General features: G+C 39.8%; 1 protein-coding gene across 7 annotated transcripts; it reads left to right on the top strand.

Moving 5' to 3' along the window:
* Positions 1-533: 533 nt before the first annotated feature.
* LRRC8B (leucine rich repeat containing 8 VRAC subunit B) lies at positions 534-20995 on the top strand. Of its 7 annotated transcripts, none has more exons than XM_040565567.1 (5): positions 534-786; positions 14872-14926; positions 15635-15730; positions 16402-18563; positions 19566-20995. In XM_040565567.1, the coding sequence occupies exons 4-5, from the start codon at positions 16428-16430 to the stop codon at positions 19836-19838; spliced, it is 2409 nt and encodes an 802-aa protein (XP_040421501.1). In that variant the 5' UTR covers positions 534-786; positions 14872-14926; positions 15635-15730; positions 16402-16427; the 3' UTR covers positions 19839-20995. The 7 variants fall into 7 exon arrangements, with proteins under 7 accessions (XP_040421501.1, XP_040421500.1, XP_040421496.1 ...); XM_040565566.1 differs by lacking the exon at positions 534-786 and adding an exon at positions 1873-1897; XM_040565562.1 differs by lacking the exon at positions 534-786 and adding an exon at positions 2344-2491.
* Positions 20996-21883: the final 888 nt, after the last annotated feature.

Below are 21883 nucleotides of genomic sequence, written 5' to 3'. Positions count from 1 at the left end.
ACACTGCCATGTAGCTTTCCTTTTCTTACTGCATCAGATTTCCCAGAGCTGTGCATGTGGAGGGACTGAAGTACATGCTCAAGACACCCCTTAGTCACACTGAGTATAGCATTTGAAACTGTTAATTCTTTTGAGATTCAAAGCTGGTTTTGTAACATCTAAATATCAAGTTAAAAAAGATGAGGGGATGGCATGATGTGTGAAATGAAACTCAACTTTTCTTGGATTGTCAAGCTGTTGTTTTTCAGTATCTTATAAATGTCTGTGACGAACGACTAGAAAGGGTGTTAGAACTTGAAGAATGTTTTCTGGATAGCGCTGCTTGAAAAAGACTGAAGAAATTAATCCTAATGTAATAGCACTAAGATAACTCTGAAGATGAGCTTGATCTGCTGGATTTACAGTCAGGAGCTGCACAGCTGAAAACAATGTTGTTTTTGAGTAGGCGGTTAACAGAATATTCCCTTTGCTCAGGTATCATCACTGGGAGATTTGTGGGGAGTGATCGGTGAGAGGAGTGCTCCCCTTGTGGATCCCCAGGAGCCACTCAGCAGCAGAGTAAATAAGAACCAAACCTAGAAAGTTAGGTTTCAGTCTGTTACTCAAGCAATTATGAACCTTATAGCCATTAGGTTCTGTGTTCTGACTTAATATTTTTCCTTTTATTTTTAGCACAACAAAGTGTTCCTGGTTTTATAATTTAATGAAATATTAATTTGTGTTCCTAGCCTATTGCTGACAAAAAGAAAAGCATGGCAGATCATGGAGACAGACATTTCATTTTAAGTAAGTAGAAATAAATATTATAGAATAAGACATACTTTTATTTAGTTTGCTCACAGAAAGGGTAGACAGTTCCAAGAGGGGAAAACAGATGAAATCATTAATCAGGCAAATGCTAGCAGAGCAGATGATTTATCTTGATGGCGGAAGTCAAGATACATGAAGGCTATGAAGGTGGCAGGTCAAGAGACAAAAGGGAATTGGTCTTTTAGGAAGATTGCTGGCCTAGCTAATGTTTACCAAACTTTAAGAATGATTCTTAGAGAAGAAATTGCAGAAAATGCCTTGCTATTGTCACCTCTGAGGTTAAAAATTACTATTAATCAAAGTGTATCACCATAAGTAACACCAATCAGCCTGAAACAAATGCAAAACAAATACATTCTCCACTATGCTAGCAATATGGCTGCAAATTGGAAAAACAAGTGTGCTTTTTTTACAACGTACATATTTGCATTAGCAGTTCTATACGTTTGGGTTAAAACACCAGTTTCACTTTTATTTGTAAGTAGTTTCAGTTTGGGCTCAACGGCAGTGTTTGTGTTCCAAAACTTGTTTTGCACAAAAGTATGTTGTATTTTAATAGCTCTTTCAAGTTGAACTGATAATAATAGATGTGAGCTCCGTATGATTTGTAAATTATTTTCACAAAATCTAGAGGCTCTGCTGTTTAAATGAAGGGGGGGTTGTATAGCTGTGAGGAAAAGGATATTGGTGTTTTATGGAGGAAAAGCAACGTTTTGAAAATAGATTCTTTTTCCTAGCTGATAACTAGACAGTTAACAAACATTATTCTAGCAGAATGAATGTAAGGAGTATAATTATGTTGGAAATATAGTTCTGAATAGATTTTTTGCAGTAGGGTGGCTAAGAGTGAAAATATTACAGGAAAATTTCTTGAGCAGATCGAGATGTTTGTACATCTGGCTAAGAGGAGGCAGAAACACCCCATTTGCTGAGGTATTGGGAGAAATCTAGGTAGAAATTAGCCTTTTCTTTCAGGCTTTCACACATTTACCCCTGCAGAAGCAGCTTTTCAGACACGGCTGAGGGCGGGAATTGCACTGTCAGCTGGAGAAAGAGGAAGTGGAGTAGGAAAGTCAAATAACTTTTGGTGTGTGGGTTGTTTTTTTTAAGCGCTGTGCATACTTGTGAAGTTTTGTAAAACGTTATCTGCTTTTGACTGGAGCTGCATGGCCACCGGAGGCTCTGGCCCCGCAGCGGCGCGGCTTTGGGCTGTCCCTCTCAGGAGGAGGACGGGCACTGCGTGCACCCGACCCGGTGACGGGACCGCTGTCGGTGTGCGGAGCGGTGCCGGACGAGCCTGGGTGCGCCCACAGGGCCCCGGTCGGTCTCCGGGGCCGGGCGGGACGAGCCCTTCCCCTCAGCCGAGCCCCCCGCCCGGTGCCCGCCGGGCTCCCCTCAGGCCGGGCCGGGCCGGGCCGGGCCGCAGGTGCGCGGCGCCGCCTTTGTCCGCCCAGGCCGCCGCCGCCCCGCGGCCTGTCAGCGGGCCCGCCGGCCGCAAGCCCCATTGGGCGGCGCGGCCGGTGACGCGCGGCGGGGCGGGCCCGGAGCCGAGGAGCGCCGGTTGCAGCCGGTGCCTCGCGCCGCGCTGCGGGCTGACGGGCGCTGACGGGCGGGCAGGCGGCGGGTGAGGCTCGGCGAGGGGCTCGGTGAGGGGCGAGGCGAGGCTCTGCGCCGCGGCCAGGTAAGCGCCGGGCAGCCGCCGCCGGCAGGTGCCGCACCGCCACGGCCTGCGGGGAACGGCCCCGCGCCCTCCCGCCCCAGGGGAGCGGGGCTGGGGCTGGGGCTGGGGCTGGGGCTGGCGGCCGGCGCCGTGCGGGTGGGGCCGGGGGGAGGCGCCGCGCCGGGTGCCGTTACCGCTGCGCGCCCGCCTCCGCTGGGCCAGGTGTGGCGGCGGCACCTGCCGGTGCCCTGGGCTCCGCTGGGCCGCGGCCTCCTCGCTGCTGCCCGGCCCGGCTGCTCCGCCCGGAGCCGGGGGCACCCTCCTGGCTCCTGGTAGCGGCGTGTCCGGGGGGCGATCAGCCCGTGCTGCGGGGTGTGGGGGGGTAAAGCACCGAAACGGGCTTCCCCGGGGCTCGGTTCTACGTGGAGGTTGTCATTAACCGTGCTGCTCGGCTCGCTCTGCTCGAGTGAACACCTGGTGCGGTCCTTTCCAACAGCAGCCCTGGGTAACGCTGCAGTAAGCCGGGAGCTCCGTGCTCACTTGCGTTTTCAGGCGTTTCAGCGGTGTGTTCTGCTGACTGCTGGCTTCCCTTGCCTGCTAGCTGAAGCGATAAGATAAGGCATCGCTCCCTTCCCCGTGTCTCAGGAGTCTCCTCTCTGTACCTGCTTAGCAGGGATGGCAGCTGGTCAAAGGATTGCTTATCTGTTTTGGCTGCATTCATAAACTTTTTTGGGGGGAGGGAGGGAGCTCACAAGGCTTAAGTAATATCATCTTACAGGGTATCACTCATATAATTTATTATGTATTGTCTCCGTATATTGCATGCATTTTTTTACTCTGTGCAACCCAGCAGGCCCTGGGGGGAATGGACGAGTACTCCCAAGTAGCGCTTTTCTTCAGCAGCTGCGGTGCTGACCAGAGCGAAGGATGTGGTAGGAGAGAGAACGGGAGGGAGAAGGGCTGCACCGTAGAACCAGGAGTTAGGATAGGCTACAAGTTCCCTTAAGGGCTTTCCCTAGTGTTTTTAAAACATCCTGTTGTAGCTAGGTAACAGTGCTTATCACAGAGTTTCATGCTAGCACATATTTTACATAGTAACCGTTTCAATTTCGGTAGGTTTCATGTAATTCATAGAAATTTGCATGTTTGTTCTCTTATGCTCTTGAGAGAAAAAAGTTGTTGGTCTGACCGCTATTTTTTCCTTTTTTTTTTTTTTTAAGGAAGATAGCATTATCATGGGGATGAAAATAAAATTAATTTCCTTCTGCTTCTCACAAGATACCTGTACAAGTGCTCTTTGAAGTTGATGACAGCATGTTGAGTAAATTTTAGACAGAGCAGTAATACTAAAGAGGCATCCATCTGTAATTCAGCATTATAAAATGAGCCTCGTAGAGCAGTATCTCACTGCCAAAGAAGTATTTTTATAATGGATTTCTTGAATGAGAGGAGGGAGGAAGAAAGTCTTGGGTTCCTTTAGTTGCTTCTGCGCTTGCCCTGCCTGCCACACTAGAGGTAGTGAAGGAGGCTGTAGCTCTAGTAATACTACTACAGGCTGCTAAAGCCATAAAGCTTTACTCTGCTGGGATTAGAAATGGATATTTCATGTGACTAAGGGGATACAGCATGGTTTGTACTGGTCTCAGCTGCCTGTTTCACACTGCTGCCTTTATTTCCTGTGCTAACCTGTGGGCTGTATTTATCCTTCCTGTAGGCATCCTTATAACAGCTGTTCAGCTGTTGTCTTGCAAATAGCATTATTCTGCCAGTTGCTCTTGCAGTTATTCTTTTTTCTTTTTAAGAAGTTAGAAGCCTGTGCTATGATTATGGAGATAATTGGTTCAGATTACTAGGGTAGCTACATAAAAGGAGAGGGAATGTAAAGTGGAATTAATATTTGAATCTTTAAATATGCTGGAATGTTAATGTTTGAGTGGGGTAGGCTATGTTATTTTAGGAACAGAGGAATCTATTCTTAATTTGCTAATTAACTAATGAAACGTTTGCTTGATTCTTCTTAACTGGTGACAAGCTATGGCATGTCCTATCTGACAAAGGTTTGTGTTCTGTATGGAGTGAGTTCAGGAGCCACACGCTATGAGCTCGTAACTCAGCTTTGTTGTAGCTGGTAAATCAAATTGTGTTCCATATTGAACTGAAGTTTTAGAATACATATGAGTAGTTTCCCCAATTAATTGGTATGAGAAGACTGATTTCTATTGGTATAGTACTTTGCAAGAAAGGTAGACAGTACAGCTATCAAGAAAGCCATTGCAAATGCAGTTTGGTGCATAACACAGGCGTGCTGTCCTCCAATGTACACCAGAGAGGGTTCTAGAGTCTTTCAACAATCAGAAAGGAATCGTGGAGAGAACACCTAATGGCGTGTCTTCCGTTTAATTCCTACTGGTGCCATTCTGTTTCAAAGTAACACACGCTCCAAATTAGATGGTGTGAGTGCACTTCCATGAGAAGCGTTCAACTTCTCATCGTATTCTAGTATTGTAAGCTGGAATGCAGTTTCTCATAAATTGAGAACTTTCAGTGTAGGAAACTGGCATTTTTGATCCCTTCAATAAGGAATCCAGTGATACCAATAAAAAAAATACGTTAGCAAAGCAATCTCTTTTTGCTGCTGCTAATTGTTAGTAGGCTTAGGACTTGTTTTGCATTGTTGTGTTGCAAGCACTATTTGCTTGTTTGGGAGATACTTGCTTGAGTTGTGGCTTTTGTTTAATATGGAAGCAAAATTTCAGTTTTATGCAATAACAGCTACAAAGCTATGGTCGTGTAGTTCATTTAGCAATAATTAGTGACATCAATTTTAATGCTCTCACTTAAAACCTTGGAAATATAACCCATGATTTCCCAGACCTTCCTGCTATAGTTTTCTGGGGAAAACGTTGGTATTCTGTGATTAGTTGAGGTTTTCCTATATTTATCCAGATATTTTATGGTAGGTTAAGTTCTCCTGCATGCAAACGTAGATGTCTACTGAGCTGGAATTTGAGAACTGCAAATTTAGATTCTAATGTTAATGTATTTAACCTTTAAATTCTTTCCTGTGAATGAAGGCAAAATTTTGATATGCAGTTGTAGTGTAATCCAAAATACTTGAAGAAGGGAGGCGATTGAAAAGCTTCAACTGAAACTGCTTGTTTCTGGGCTGTTTAAATTATTAACAGGGATGATAATCTATCACTTTCCACCCACAACAAATGGAAGTGTGAAAGTGATTATTACTTAGCCAGTGCCCTTGCAAGTAAAGGCACTTGTTTTCTAAGTAAATGTCTTTTATTAAACATTAACATTGTTTAAATACTAATTTTACAATGACACTGGCTCAAAGTCAGGAAAGCACCAAAACATTGCTTAGTTGACTCCGGGCACATCCTGTCTCAGTTCAAGTGCTTTTCTGAACAGGAGTTCAGTAACGTCAGCTTTGCTTGGAGCTGTTATTCCATTTCGTACAAACTGGGGGCTGGAGGTTTTTTACTTCAAAGCTCTTAATTGACTAAAGCGGTGGTAAAACCTTGACTTTTGTTTTTGAAGTTACTACATTTGGCTTCATACTGAAAAGTGGCTTTTGTTCTTGTAGTAATGCTGTCTGGAAGGAAAAAAAAAATCTTGCCAGTTGTTAGGTCTTCTCAGACAGCCTTCTCTTAAAGGTGATTTGGTGCGGTGGAGGACTGTTGCGTAGCATGCTTGGACTTGACAGAAGTATAAAGAGTAAGTTTACATGCTAAGCTAACTGTCTGTCAAGGTATCAAAGCAGGATTACCGCAGGTTTACTGTAGCACTCAGTTCTGATCACTTGTACCTTGTTGTGAAACAGCATTGTTCTAGGAGATGCTTCTGGTAGGTAACTGTAACAGTGCTTTTAGCTCTGAGGGTTGCATGCGGACCTGTTCTCAGAAAATGTAGTATTGCATAGTACATGCAATGTGGAAACTTGTCCTTCAGTCCTTTAATTTATTTAAAGAAAAATGGATAATTGGTTGGATTGATAAATGGATAATTGGTTGGATTGATAAATGGATAATGCAGAGTAATAGAGATGGAAAGATGCTTAGGAGATTGAGGTGACTGTGCAGACAGCATGCACCCTGCTGGTTGGTTAGTAAAGCCTATTCCACTTCCATTTCAGGGGAGTTTTGTATTAGACTGCAGAGCTTCATAAGTGTTTTTTTTTTCCTTTTTTTTTGACTTTGAAGTGTGGAGGTTCTTCAAAATGCTAGCAAGATGGGTTTGGGGAGAATTTGCATACACAGAGTAGCTGAGTTTGAATCAGATGTATTTTGGATATTTATCTATTCTTTTTTATAGGTATTTAGATGGAACATCTAGAATCAAGTGTTTCAACTTGTCATCTGGCTTTTGGCAGTAACTGTCTTTCCAATTAAACAAGAAGACATGCTGCTTCTTCTAAGAAGAGATACTAGCCATGCTGAAAATGTGAATCAACTTTCCAATGTCAAGTAACAGAGTGAAATCAGATGCATTTCTGTATGACTGCCGTGATAATTATGTTTTCCTAGATGCAATTAAATTCTTTTCTGGTCTGTGGAAGTAATAATCTTCCCTTCTGGAAAGTTCTTTGAAACTTATGCAGTATCTGGAGAACTTAAAACCAAAACACCATTTTTTTCATTTGTTCTTAAATCTTGTATTTATGTTTGTGTGGTAATAATTATCTTGCACAGGCAGAATGTATTTATTTTTCATTTGTGAACTCAATGCTTCTGTTTTTTTAACATCTGTTATCCTGATAGGACATGTTTGGTCTTGGCAGTCTATAACTATCGAAAAATCATCAGTTTCCCTAACTAAAAAGTTTCGCAACATAAAATAATTACATAAATACATTGAATTTCAGTACTCTGCTCTCAGCAAAACAGGCAAGATTTCCCATCATATGTAGCATGTCGGCCACTTCGCTCTTGATCTCAGTTCAGCGCTGCTGAATTCCTCCCAGGCCCTTTATCCAGAAGTATCAAACCAGGGCATGACCTTGCTTGGTGAATGCGTCGGTACCCACGGAACTGATTTACAGCAGCATGTACACTGCCATGCTGCGTAGCTGTAGCACCGTGATCCTTGCGGATTGCAAAACCGGCCCAACGCTTACCTGACTTCTTGGGTAGGATTTGTAGTCCACTCTGTTGTGCTGTGACAGCAGCACTGCTGGTGCTAGTTGGAAAACTAAATCAGAGCTTGTTCAGGTGTGCGTACATACTCTAAGGTTCCTCTTTCTCAGAATATTTCCGTATTTCAGACTTGATTTCTATAGCCTCACTGGGAACATGTTGGATATTACTAGGGTCTCTAGCCATTTACAGTTTTTCCAGGAATCAGTTTATTGGAAAGTACACTGAAAATGGAAGAGCATGTCTGCACAATTCCCTGCCGTTTCCCAGGGGAGGATGGCCTTTTGTTAAATATTCTTAACTTTTTTATGCAGCTGGCCTCTCTTGTACTTGTACTGCTCTTGAAGACTGAAGATAACAAACTACATTATAATTAAAGAATCTGCTGGTAGAGGAACCTTGTAGCGTTTAAGTAATGACTATTCTCTCGTGTTATCTTGGTATGCTTTGCTTTCTGATGTCCTGAGCATAGCAGCACAATGAATGGACATCGTGAGTATCTGTCTGATTTCTGGAAATGAAGAGGATAAGAATTAATTTTCTATTGTAGCACTTATCTTGGTATGCAGAATTAAGTAGATACTATTGAAACTTCCTTTAGAATGCTGGAGGGATCCTGCTGATACCATTGTTTTACGGTTATGTATTCATATTTCTCAGCATGAGGAAGACTCAGGAATGTGGATACAAGAATAAAAAGGCATTAAAAGTGAGCTTGAAAATCTAGTTCCATGCGGTTGGGAGATGTCTAACCGTACTAGTCATGTTAGTATTGGGATGAAAGATTTGGTGTACTGTTCTTTAAGGTGGTTTCTGAGAAAGTTATAGAAGGTACAACATGCCACAGATATCGGACCCAGTCTAGACATGTTGAGATTTCTTCCCTAAGCGAGATTACACCAAAAGCATAGGTGAAGAGCCAAGGAGGAGACTTTTCGTACTTACTGCTTCAAACTTGCTCACAGATTTCTTTGGAACTCGGAAGCAAGGACAGCTTGTAGTATTGGCAAAGGATTTCCATCTTCAGCATTGCAGTACTGATTTCAAAGCTGGGACTTGAGGGGACAGCAAAGGAGGCCTGTTCTTAACTCCTTTTAGGTATCACTTGAGAGTGTAATCTGTGCTGCTTCCCTGATATCTTCCATGGCACGCTTGGGCTGGAATGTCTGACTGCTTGACATGCGTGCAGTCATCCCTGGAGAGAGTGGTCTCCTCCCACGCTGGTTGGAATAAGCATTAGCTGAGCACAGACGGGCTGTGTGCATCTGTCCTGAGAAGGCAGATGTTTCCCAGGCTGTTCTGTTCTCTCCTCTTCACCCCCAGTCATTTCTCACTCATCTCTTCTCCTGTACTACTTGCTTAAGAACCACCAGTCCTCTGAGCATTCTTAGCCTTGCAGTCCTGATTCTGTTGTGTTTTTTTTGTATTTTTTTCCTAAATGAGATGATAATGATCTTTCATAATGCAAAAGAGGTTTGTACAGGGATGTTACCCTTCTATGGTAGAAGTGTTTTCTTTGGTATTAATGTAGGACAGCCTTTGCTGCTCCTAGGGCTGCATCCTTGGTGGTGTGTATTTTTCCTACAAAGGATTAGTCCAGGCAGGACTTTTCCCCTCTTCTGGTTGCTTCCAACACATGGGTCAAGTCACAGCAAAAATTTGTAGTTCTTTGCCTCTTTTCGTCTTTACACATTCCTATTGCGGTAGTCCTTATAAGTGCTAAATCTTTTTTTTCTTCTAGTCTAGCTTTCTTCTTTGTTCAGCATGGCCTGTGACCTGTCTCCCCTTCTGTGAGTGGCTTTTAATTTTTGTGAAACTACCAACTTTGTATAAACTGGTATAGTATGGAGTCATTCTAGAAGCTCTCAGTAATCTAGATTCAATCTCTTACGTTTGGCTTGTTTAGAAAAACATTTACTTTATCAAAGAAATGCAACTAGTTGGTCTGACAAGCTCTGTTTAATTTTTACTTCTACATCTGCAATGTTGACTGCCATAGTTTAGAGGTTTGTTTTTTTCTTTAAAAGTGGACTTTTTAAAGTGTATGTGAAGTTCATGATTGTACATTTGGGTGATAGCATGAGCTGTTCTAGGGTGGTGTTGATAATTAGAGTACATTGCTGTGGATAACATAATCTGGTACCTCAGTGCTGTCAATCCTATTCCACAAATCCATTAACAATTCACAAAAATGGTAGCTTGTCTACAGAGAGATCCTTCATGCATTCTTTGAATGTGCTTGGCTTCAAATTTATGTTTAAATGAGTCTCGTGTACAGTTTGGGTGCTGATCCTGCTTATGTATCTGTGTCCCCTTTTTGAGACTAATGTGAACTGACTTTTTTGTTTTATCAACTGGTGTACGTCATTATGGGCTAATGCCAAGCTTAAAAGAATAGACTTCTTTGGGTTCTTAGAAGTGTGTATGTCTTCAGAAATAGCAGATCTCTCGCTAGCAGGAATCCATGCCCTTCTCCTATGTTTTTTTTAATTCAATACTGAAATTTTAGTTTACTTGAAAACGTTACGGGGCCAAAAAGGAGGCTGAATGAAGACAGTGCTTCACTGTGAATACTAACCTCTTTGTGTTGAAAATGAATGAATGTGACTAGACTGTGTGGTGCTGCACAACAAATATTTGGGACTTGTTTTTTGTTGGGTGGTCCCAAGCTCCTCCATGTCCTCCTTTTCCAGTCAGCAGTGCTACACTTTATGTTCACTTTAAAAAAAATAAATAAATTAAAGCCTTGTGGAACTGCAGTTATTCGTCACGCGTTAATAGGTTTTGCTGTTTCTTCAGCAATTGCCAAGCAGACTCTTGATGGTAGAGCTTCAGGTGGCTGATATTTTCAAGTTTGGAATACCAATGTGAAACTTCTGGTGCACTATTTGTTATTTCCTTTTACAGGGAAATATGTGAAATGTACAAGTGTTTGAAGAAATGGAAACTAATGGAGTGCAAAAAAAACACTCTGTTTTCTATGGAAAAAGTGCTAGTTTCCTGTGAGAATACAAATTAAATAAGTTGATTGAATTGCTAATTAAATATTAGGGTGAAACAAAACATGTCTCTAAGTGAATTTACCATTTGGCTTCTCTGTATAACCAATACAAAGCTCTGCTTTCTCCATATTGATTGTAATCAATATTTTAGATGCTAATATATCTTTTATTAATTTTAAGCTAATGTATTTATATTTTTAGTTAATTAAAAGGATGAGAGCACAAGTTGAAAATAAATCCATAGTCTAGGGAAGCTACTGCATATAGCTTGGCTGAAGATTTACGTTGCCTCCTTAAGGAAGGAGGAGGCCACAACACTAACATTTGTCTGCTTAGTGAAAACCCTTCCTCTGTTACACTGCCATCACCATCTGATATAATCTTAATTTATATTTTTTTGAAAAATTTAAAAATTTATATTTTTTTAAATATGCGTGTCTGAGTTTGAAAGTATTGCTGGGCCACTGAAACTGTACAAACTGCTGCTCACTAGAAAAGTAAATCAGAATTGATTCAGAGTCCAGATTTTGCATGGGTCGGTAGAGATCTCAGAAAGCATCCTGCGCAGTGGGAAAGCATCCCAGTGAGGATCACTGCCTAGAATGCAGAAAGCTTACTTTTGGGGAGATCAGTCTTGATGCAATGACCTGCAAGACAGACAAAGCAGGTCTACTTCTCAATTTCCTCGCATTTTCTTTACCATCAGGTTGCTGTTCAACTCAAACACACCCATCCAGAAGGCTAGCTTTGTGCCTACTTGCCACTTCTGTTTTGCAGCGATTTTTCTGTAAGCTGTCTCTCAACTACTGTCTGTCTAGCCTTAAACTTGAACTTAAACTGGGTAGTTTGTTTTTATTTTTAGCTTGCGTGCATAAATGTTTCTCACCAGTACAGGCCTTTCTAGGAGCATAGGTTGTGACCTTCTGTTTCGGCTAGAAGGCAACATCTTGAGGAGAGGGCTGGGGAAGTGCTTTTACTAAAGCTGAAGCATGTGTTTAGAATTGTTCTCCAAGCTAATTTAGTATGAGACTAGAAGTATTGTTTTTTTCTAAATGTATGTATCTTGTAGACTTGTAATATGACTTCGTAATGAAGTTTAACCCTCAAAATACTTAACTTGGTTTCTCCCTCCCATCCAGTGTTGAGAATTAGGCCCAAGTAATTAGTAATTAGGCCGTGCACTTGGGCAGACCTCACCGATGCAATCCATTGTCATGTGGCCTACGGGCAGGTAATGAGAACTGGCTGTGCGACGAGACTGTTGGGAGGTGATCCATCTCCTAGTGACTGTTTGACCAGGGTCCTGTTTTAATATCACAGACTAATTCTTTACTGGACTTTCTTAAACACAGAACAGATTCAATCCTTTCATATTGGTGGCATTTAAGGAGAAGTTAACTACCTATGGTTTGAGGAAGACCGTGGTCTTTTCAGGAGTGCTTCAGCATAGCTTGGAAATGCGTAACGTGATGTAGGTAATCCTGCTCAGTCAGATTTCAAGGATAAGCCTTTTGCTTGTAAAGCAAGTCATTTTGGAATAAAGCTTGCTTCTAATTTAGATTCGACGGCAAGATAAAGTATTTCTCTTGAGTTAAGCGTAGCAGAGAAAGGAAGTAATAAAAATCAACACTGATATTCTGTGTTTAGGTGCCGTCAAGACACCTTTTTTCACATGCTCAAAGGCCTTCTGTGTTGAGCCTAGGAATGTTCAAGCTATTGGGTAGTTGGGGAAACTACTTATTATATCCTTGCCAAGTTGCATGCTAATCTAGTTTCTCAGCTTGCGGAAGTTTTGGTAGTGGCAGTGGTAGATAGTAGTTTAATTTTGCAAGGCTTTTTTTTCTTTTATCGGCTTGTGTGCTAGGCAGTTAACTTTGAAGCAGTAGCAGGGAAGGATGGTGACCCATGTAAAGTGAAAATATAAGCATAGCCTAATTTACTAAATTTTATACTAAAAACATGTTTATGATTTTCCAGAAATGAGTGGGCCAAATAGCTTGGTATAAGTAGCCTTCTCTAGAGAGAAAGGACTACCTTAAACAGTGGAAGACTTTGCAATTACTGGTCCGCATCTTATGTTCAGCAGTACTGTCCTGAGCACAGCAGTGCTTAAGAACTAGCTAATCCATACACAGAGAGTTGAGATTGCCTAGTTGTGGTTAAGATCCAAAACTGTTTGAAAGGTCTTCAGGTATTTAATGGTTTGAAAGTTTGGAAAACTTCTAATGCTATTGTTACTGTAGTCTTGAACATCCTGTGCTCGAGGAACGTTTGTTGTAGAGTTTGGGAATGTCTTCAGGCTTATTTTGAATACAGAAAGATAATCACTTAAGTTTAATCATCATTTGTGACCTTCTTCAGAAGGAGCTAGAAAGAAGCTTTCTCTAATCTTGTTTGCGTGTTGTTTGGCATTCAGTGGAATGCAGATGCAAAAATACAGTCCCCATCTAAAAGATCCTAAAACTAAATCTCCGTGCATGCAAGTGGTCAAAGTACAAGTTTTGGAAGACCATATATCAAATGGATTGGATTGAGTATTCTATCGCTTGGATTGAGTATTCTGTCACTTCTCAGTAGAAAGCTGAAACAAAAAGCGGTAGGTGTGTGAAGGCATCTGCTGAGGCTGTGTAGCAGTCGTGTTCTTTGTGAATTTGGACCTGTCCTAGGACTCTTGCAGTACCTGGGCTTTTTGTTGTTTAGGGACGCTTAAAAAAGGAGATGGTGGCATGCCTATAGAATGGGAAGTTTTAACGAGAAAAGATGTGTTGGGGGTGAATGAGTAAGGTTTGTTCCTTTTTTCCTTTGGTAATATTCATGAAGATTTATTTATTTATCTATTCCAGTGTCACTGAAATACCTGTCAAAGTATGCTTTAGTTGTATAAAATATATTTTGATTAACTGTCAGAAACATCTGTTCAATACTTAAGGCTATTTTTTAAGTTGTGTAAAATGAAACCTCCTGCCAGGTATTGGCTTTTGTAGCCCATCATCATCTGGGGAGAAGTGTTGTGTCAGAGCCACCCCTAACCAATTGTGCCTACAATTATATAAGCAGTGACCAAGTGGCAGAGTAATGCAACATCAAGTAACCTTTTGGGGGAGGAGAGAAGTTTCTGGTGGTAATAGGTAATATTTTTCAGAATGGTAGCTTCTTACTCATATGCTGGATTTGTTTGTATTGAAGTTGTAAGCATGAAGTAATTAAAAATTACCTAGATAGTAGTGAATGTTATTACTTTATTTTTCTGGCCTGAGGCATGGTTCCAGCCTGGGGTAACTCCTGAAGTCATCACTTAGCTTGGGGCTAAATTTCTTTCTCTCATCTTCTGAGAAAGAGTGCCAATTGAATTAGGCCACTTTGAAAAGCTTTTATGGCTCTGATATGGGTTGAAAGCAGCTGGAGATGAGAGTCATCAAGCCCATTACACTTCAGCTTTTTTCCATTTGATTAGTCCGTCTTGGCATACAGATAAGATCTGAAAGAAAACTGTCTTGAGCAAAATTATCATTAATAATTCACATGTTTACATTATACTTGTATATACTGTGTATTTCTCCAATGGGAAAGTTGATTTTGCATATGTGGAATTGTAATAAATACACATGCTTCATCAGGAGGTTACAAAAGTGGTCATTAAGATGACCGGAACTTAAGTATCTAAGCCCTTAATACTGAGATGCTCACTTTCTGCTAGAAACTGTTCTAAAACCCCAGTAAGAATGTAGCTTTTTTTCTAGGATATGCGATAGGGACTAACAATTTAATTTGATGGGTTTAGTGTTTTGATGGGTTTCTGTGTTTTTACACCTGTGAATTTATGTCCAAGCCCCAGAGAATTATTCCAAAAGAACTGATTTTAAAGACACTTACAGACCAGTTTTTGCAAGTTGAGCTGCAGTGAATGAAGAAATTGCTATTTCTCAGCTGTGGTTATAACACCTCAGCTGCAGGAGTAGCAACTTATTATGTAAATGCAAAACCGTTTGTGCTTAAATGGCTTTTTCAGCACTTAGGTGACAATGACAAGGGCTGTTACTCCATCTCTACTTCACGGAAAGCAATGCTTGGGTAGTGACCCGGTAAATATTTCACAGGGGTGGTATCTTAAAGGATTCTAACTAGAACTTTAGCTTATTAAATCTTAGACCTTTAAAACACTGCTGTGGAAATACTACTGAAGTGCTGTTGTATTACGGAGCTGTGGGGATCCAAATGTTTCATGATCTGATGATACCTTATTTCTCTCCAGGAGCATATTACAACCATCCTGTCCTTCTTCAGCTGCTTTACCTTGAGCCGGCCTGGTAAGTTTCTCCATTTTATTAAAAGTGGCCTTGTCAAATCAAGAAATACTAATTTAATTTTGGCCATTCCTCTCTCTTCAAATGTGAATGTAGGATAAGAATATGGTTCTGACTTAGTTTTGCTATTTGTATTTTTATAGCAGCTTGTCAACTCTGTTGGAAATTAAAAGTACAGTAAGAGTACATCAGGAAAAATACAGAACATCACCATTCCTTGTTATCTGTAGTGCTTAACAAAATTTTATAGTAAGTTTGCCTCAAAACTGGCAGTGTCTGTGGTATTGCTTTTGACAGTGGACAATTTGTTTTACAAAGTAAAATATGGCCCTCCATTTTTGAGAAACCTACCTTTCTGCCAAACTTGGGTGTATCAAAATTGACTGAACTATTTCTCAAAGTCTTGTATGTTGAGTATTTTATTTTCATAGAGCTGTTTGGCTGGAAAAAAAATACTTTCCAGTGAAATAGTTAGCTGTAGGCTGTTTCCTCTTTTTTCTTGTGTTGATATGATGGTGTAAAACTTTGACTTTACACTCTAGATGTTCATGTCTGAATGTGCTCTGTTCCATTTTGTGTAGCTCTAGCAGTGCAGAGCTTAACAGGTCCTGATGTCTGCAGTAAGGCATTAGTTGTGCTGAAAGCTGAATATTTGCTCTATATTTTAATAGCTTCACCCAAGTAAAGTATATTCAATGTTTTCCCATCCAGAATGAAGACAAATGTGAAGATGGCATGTCCAAGGAATTTTAAAAGGTGTAGACCTCCTGACTGAGAGGTGCTGTATATTTCATTCTCTTTAATAAAGTAAGTATTAATCAAATGTATGCTGCCGGGGTTAAATTTGCCAATTACATACACGTGTGTGTATGTATATGTGTGTATGTGAATGACAATAATGCACAATAACAATGTTAGAAAGCTACATTTTCAATCCTCTTGGTAGGAGAAGGGGAATTATATGTAAGAATATGTAATGCAGAACTGTTGTTTCAAGAAATTTTGTTCACTCTTTATTCTTTACAAATTGGGTGGAATGATTTAATTCAGTAGAAAATCCTAAATTACAAGAGCAATCCTGTTACAGTATTGCTCTGATTTTTGGCATTCTTAATAAAAGAGAAATAACTTTAGTTACATAAACTTAGGATAGAGGTCAAAGACTGCTAGTAATATCTCAGGCACTTAAGCTCCTACCTGCTTGTTCTTTTTACTTGACTAGTACCCAAATGCTTGATCAAAGCATTTCTCCTAATTTCTGGTGCTAGTTTAATATAAAGTAAAAAATAAAATGAAATCATGGCTATGGTTAAGTATCAGGAGTTCTTGGATCCTTTTGCTATACTTTGAATACTAGGCCAATATTTCATATTAGATCTACAAATCATGAAAATGGTGATAAGCTTCAAGTGTTTAATGGTGAGATAAATTGTTTTTAACCATTCTCTAAGGATGTCTTTTCTTTTTTCCTCTACCAGCTGCTGTTCTCTCACAGGTGAAAGTCATGATCACGCTAACAGAACTCAAATACTTAGCAGATGCCCAGTCATCCTACCACATACTAAAACCATGGTGGGATGTCTTCTGGTATTACCTCACCATGATAATGCTGCTAGTTGCTGTGCTTGCTGGGGCTCTCCAGCTTACTCAAACCAGAGTGTTGTGTTGTCTTCCTTGCAAGCTAGAATTTGACAATCATTGTGCCGTGCCTTGGGATTTAGTTAAAACCAACCTTAACATGTCTGCTAGCTCTACAGCACAGATAATCATCCCGCTTAAAATCCAGAATGACCTCCATCGGCAGCAGTATTCCTATATTGACGCAGTATGTTATGAGAGACAGCTTCATTGGTTTGCCAAATTTTTTCCATACCTAGTGCTTCTGCATACCTTTATTTTTGCAGCTTGCAGTAATTTCTGGCTTTACTATCCTAGTACAAGTTCCAGGCTTGAGCACTTCGTAGCAATTCTTCAGAAGTGTTTTGATTCTCCATGGACAACACGTGCCCTCTCAGAAACAGTTGCCGAGCAGTCTGTGAGGAAGTTGCCAATAGCCAAATCCAAAGCAGTGATTTCATCACCTGGGAGTTCAGTAGATATAGGGGCTAGCAGACAGTCCCTGCCATATACGCAACCTGGCTTGGAAACAACTGGAAGAGAAAACTCCTCGAGTGTTCTTGACAAAAAAGAAGGGGAACAAGCTAAAGCTATATTTGAAAAAGTGAAGAAATTCAGAGTACACGTTGAAGAGAAGGATGTCATATATAAAGTGTATATGAAACAGATCATAGTCAAAGTCATTGTGTTTGTAATAATAATAATTTATGTTCCCTATTATTTATCCTTTATTACACTTGAAATAGATTGTGTAGTTAATGTTCAAGCCTTTACAGGCTACAAAAGGTACCAGTGTGTTTATTCACTAGCAGAAATTTTTAAAGTTCTGGCTTCGTTTTATGTTGTTTTAGTGATCTTCTATGGATTAACTTGTACATACAGTTTGTGGTGGATGTTAAGAAGTTCACTTAAGCAATATTCTTTTGAGAAGCTGAGAGAGAAGAGTAACTACAGTGATATACCTGATGTAAAGAATGACTTTGCATTTATTCTCCACTTGGCAGATCAGTATGATCCTCTTTATTCCCAACGATTTTCAATATTCTTGTCTGATTTGAGTGAAAACAAACTGAAACAGATTAATCTGAACAATGAATGGTCAGTGGAAAAACTGAAAAATAAACTAGTAAGAAATTCCCAGGACAAGATTGAACTTAACCTTTTTATGTTAAATGGTCTTCCAGACAGTGTATTTGAACTGACAGAAATAGAAGTCCTAAGCTTGGAACTTATTCCCGAAGCCAAACTTCCTTCTGCTGTGACCCAGCTAGTCAATCTCAAAGAACTCAACGTTTATCATTCATCACTAACTATGGATTATCCAGCAGTGAGCTTTTTAGAAGAAAATCTGAAAACATTACGTCTGAAATCGAGTGAGATGGGAAGAATTCCCTTTTGGGTCTTTCATCTGAAAAACCTTAAAGAATTGTGCTTAACGGGATATTTCGTGCTAGATCATCACAACTCCATTTACAATGAAAGCTTTCAGGGACTAAAAAATCTGAGATCAATTCACTTAAAAACCAACCTTTCCCGTATACCTCAAGTGGTTACAGATCTTCTGCCTTCTTTGCAACACTTGTCTATCAACAACGAGGGAAATAAATTGATAGTGCTAAATAACTTGAAGAAGCTGGTAAACCTGAGAACCTTGGAATTAATCTGCTGTGATCTAGAGCGCATTCCCCATTCTATTTTTACCCTAAACAATTTGCATGAAATTGACTTAAAAGAAAATAACCTCAGAACAGTGGAAGAAATAATTAGTTTTCAGCATCTTAAGAACCTTTCTTGCTTAAAACTGTGGCACAACAGCATTTCATATGTTCCAGTGCAGATTGGTGCATTATCAAACCTGGAACAACTGTATCTAAATTACAATAATATTAAAAATGTTCCATTGCAGCTATTTCTTTGCAAAAAGTTGCAATATTTGGATCTTAGCTATAATAAGCTAACCTCTATACCTGAAGAAATCAGTTATCTGACCAATCTGCAGTACTTGGCTTTGACAAAAAACCATGTAAGTAGAACTTTGAATTACTACTTAAAAAAAGAAAATCAAATACTGACTTGACTTCCCATTCCTTCTGGAGTAGTCCCTGATTCAAAACGTTTTTGTAGTGCTCATGATTGAAGTAAGCCAGGTAGAGCTGAAAGAAGGTAGTACTTGTTTAATTGCTAGAACTTTGGTGTCGTGAAAGCTTGTTTAATACTAAGTACTATCTTGGTCCTAAAGTGCCTTCAGGGCTCTGATCCATAATCACAGACAGCATAGGCTGGGACGGATGCTAAAATGTACCTTCCATTTCTCTGCACCTGTCTATCCTATGTAGTATGTTAATGGCAATAATCTGTGTTAAATTTTTACCTGAAGTGGCCAAAGTGAAAGCTTTAGTGAATCAGCAGCTACTTTATGAGCAACGCAGCTGTCTGATTGGGAGGAGGGAAATAGCTGGTAACCTCAGCAGCAGTGCTGAACTGAGAGGCTTGTTATTGTGGGGTTTATGACCTGAGGACTTCTGTTCAGGTTTCAAATTGCTTTCACTAGTAAGGTTGTTTTTATATGTTAATAGTGTGGACCGGGATTAATTACCGCTGTGCTGCTTGTACAGGTTTCACAACACTGGAGCTGCTAATGTCTCTCCACAGAATCTGTGCTTTGTCTTTGTTAAATGGTTCTTAGGAGATGGCGGTCTATTTATCTCCCCTGTCACCTGCGCATGCACATGTTTGTACACAATCCTGCGTGTGCACACATACATATGCTCTCCCCTGCCATGCTTCTGCCTTGACTTCTGCCAGTAGCTAAGCATTTACTTAACAAAAAATTGCATATAAAATGTTGTAGCGTTCTCAAGCACTTTCTCACCTAACGATAAAAACATTAGTTATCCCTTCCATGTCCCTCCATAAACTAAGAGCTTTCTTACCTTAAAATAAAATCGGGAAATGTAAAAACTTGCAGCTATGTGCAAGTTAACGTATTTTAACTTAGGTTATTTTTGTTCTTTCCTTTTTCTAGATTGAAATGCTGCCTGATGGATTATTTCAGTGCAAAAAGCTGCAATTTCTTCTTCTGGGAAATAACAGTCTGATGAATTTGTCCCCTTGCGTGGGTCAGCTACTGAATCTTGTTCAATTAGAGCTCATTGGAAACTATCTTGAATCACTTCCTGCTGAACTAGAAGAATGTCAGTTCCTAAAACGGAATAGTCTAATTGTAGAAGAAAGGTTGTTAAAAACACTTCCACCTCGTGTAAGGGAGCGTTTGCAGACATGCTCAGATAAGTGCTAAGCTTGAAATGAAACTCTATATCAGTGCATCCTGTAAGCCTTTTCACTTAATACTCTCTAAAGATCTGTATAGATGGAGAGAATAGCAGTTTACAGATTAGTCTTAAACCTAAATGCATTGAACAGAGTTGATTGTATTGGAAAATAAAAATGTTTGGACTTGAACAGAAAATACAGCCTTTAACAGGTAATCACATATTTGGAAAGTCTGAAATATGAATTGCCAATTTGATTCTACTATTTGAAATAACTTAGTTAAATGTCTATGATAGCATCAGAATGGAAGAGTTGATTGCCTGGCTACAGTGAGTGTGTGTATATACTTTTTTTTTCCTATGGGAAATTTATTTCTGTTGATAGTGATAATTTTAAACAGTTTCATCTCCTGCCATATGAGGCCTAAAAACTGTCTGGAATTAGTTTCTAAATGTGAACTCTTCACTAACTTAGAATATCTTAAATTGAGAATTTAAACTATTTGAGCAGTTCAATTGCATGGGATATACTGAAAATCATTTTTCAAGATACCTTAATTTTTGAAGATTTTTGACAAGTACTAAGTATTAATTTTATAATTGTGGAAGATGCCATTTATGTCTTGCTATTAAAACCAGTTGGGCAATAATATCTGAAATCAGTTTCAGTATTTTTGTCTTAAATAGTAAGTACAAAATGTTGCCTAGAAATTGGGAGGAACCAGAAGAATCTGGAATAACTGTTGTGCACGTGTACTAGTCAAATTTTACAGTACTGATTTTCATAGATAATGATGGCAAACAGAACACGATAAGGTTATAAAGCTGTCTTCTGTGTGTTGTGAGCATCCCAGGTGTCAGTGTAATCTATGTTGCTATTTAATGTTTTTTATAACCTCTCACTTACTGACTGCCTCAGTGCTTCTCCATGCCCAGTTATGGTATTTTGGTGGCTGAGGAGAGGAAGAAAGAGGTATGTGTTAGATAGGAACTGAAAAACAAAGTTAAAACAAACCAAATAGTCACACAGTTCATAAGTACCTGGGAGGGAAAACCAGGAAAACGTTATAAACTTTGTCTCTTTGAGGGATGGAATAATTTCATAATTAACAGTGGTGAAATAAGTTCTTATGCCATCCTTAATACTTGCAAAACTGGATGGAAATAAAATGGTTCCTGACTTTATTAATTTTTCTGCTGTGCGCTGTTTTATTGTACTTGAAACTTAACTCTGCAGACATTTATTATGCTCACTTAAGAAGTTCTGCCCTTGGAAAAAGAAAAGAGCATGCTTTCCAAAAAACACAGATTTGAAAACTTATTGTAGTATATTAAAGTTTTCAAAAACAATCTTAATTATAGTAAAATAAATGTGATAAATTGTGCTCTTAAAGACTTCATTGTCATCAAGTGTGCTAACTACACATTCCAGTTTGCAATAACAAATAATCACAGATAAGACAGTTTTAGTATTAGACTGTTTCTAGTCATCTCTTGCTTCCGTTTCAGTGCCACTTCTGTGGAGAGTAGGGTTTATTTTGAATGAAAATACCAAAAGTGAGTGATCAGCGTGGAAGTAGGAGATGTCTCTGCAGTAGCAGTGCAAGAGGTACCTCTTTATTCACTGTACTGATGGTATTCCAAAGACCTCTGTAGTTAGAGCACTTTTCTTCTCAGGGAACCAAAATGTGTAATTATGTTTTATGTAGTTCTAGAAATGGTTAGTGTAAGCTGATTAGTTGTTTTTATGTGCAGATCAGTACAGTTTGAATAGTCTTTCATAGCAACCGTATGTAGCTCTCCCAAACTCTATTTTCATCTAAATTTGAGTTGTGTAATAGTTCCATGGGAATTGATGTGGTTCACAAACAGAGCCAGTCATGGTAGATGTGATCGATTAAACTGGAGTATGGTGATTTGCACCCCTGTGGCTGGAGCTTTGTTAATAATTGCAGTAGATCTATGTTAGGACTTTGTAAATTAACACTGGGGAATGCTTCATGTCATAATTTGACACCTGAGACTTGCAGCTTAGTAATTCTTTGAAAAAATAGGCAAGTATTTTCTTCAA

Source organism: Cygnus olor, chromosome 8 (genome assembly GCF_009769625.2).
Source record: "Cygnus olor isolate bCygOlo1 chromosome 8, bCygOlo1.pri.v2, whole genome shotgun sequence".
NCBI classification, from domain to species: Eukaryota; Metazoa; Chordata; class Aves; order Anseriformes; family Anatidae; genus Cygnus; species Cygnus olor.
The sequence above is the reverse complement of the archived record's forward strand: the minus strand, read 5'-3'. Positions and strand labels throughout refer to the sequence as shown.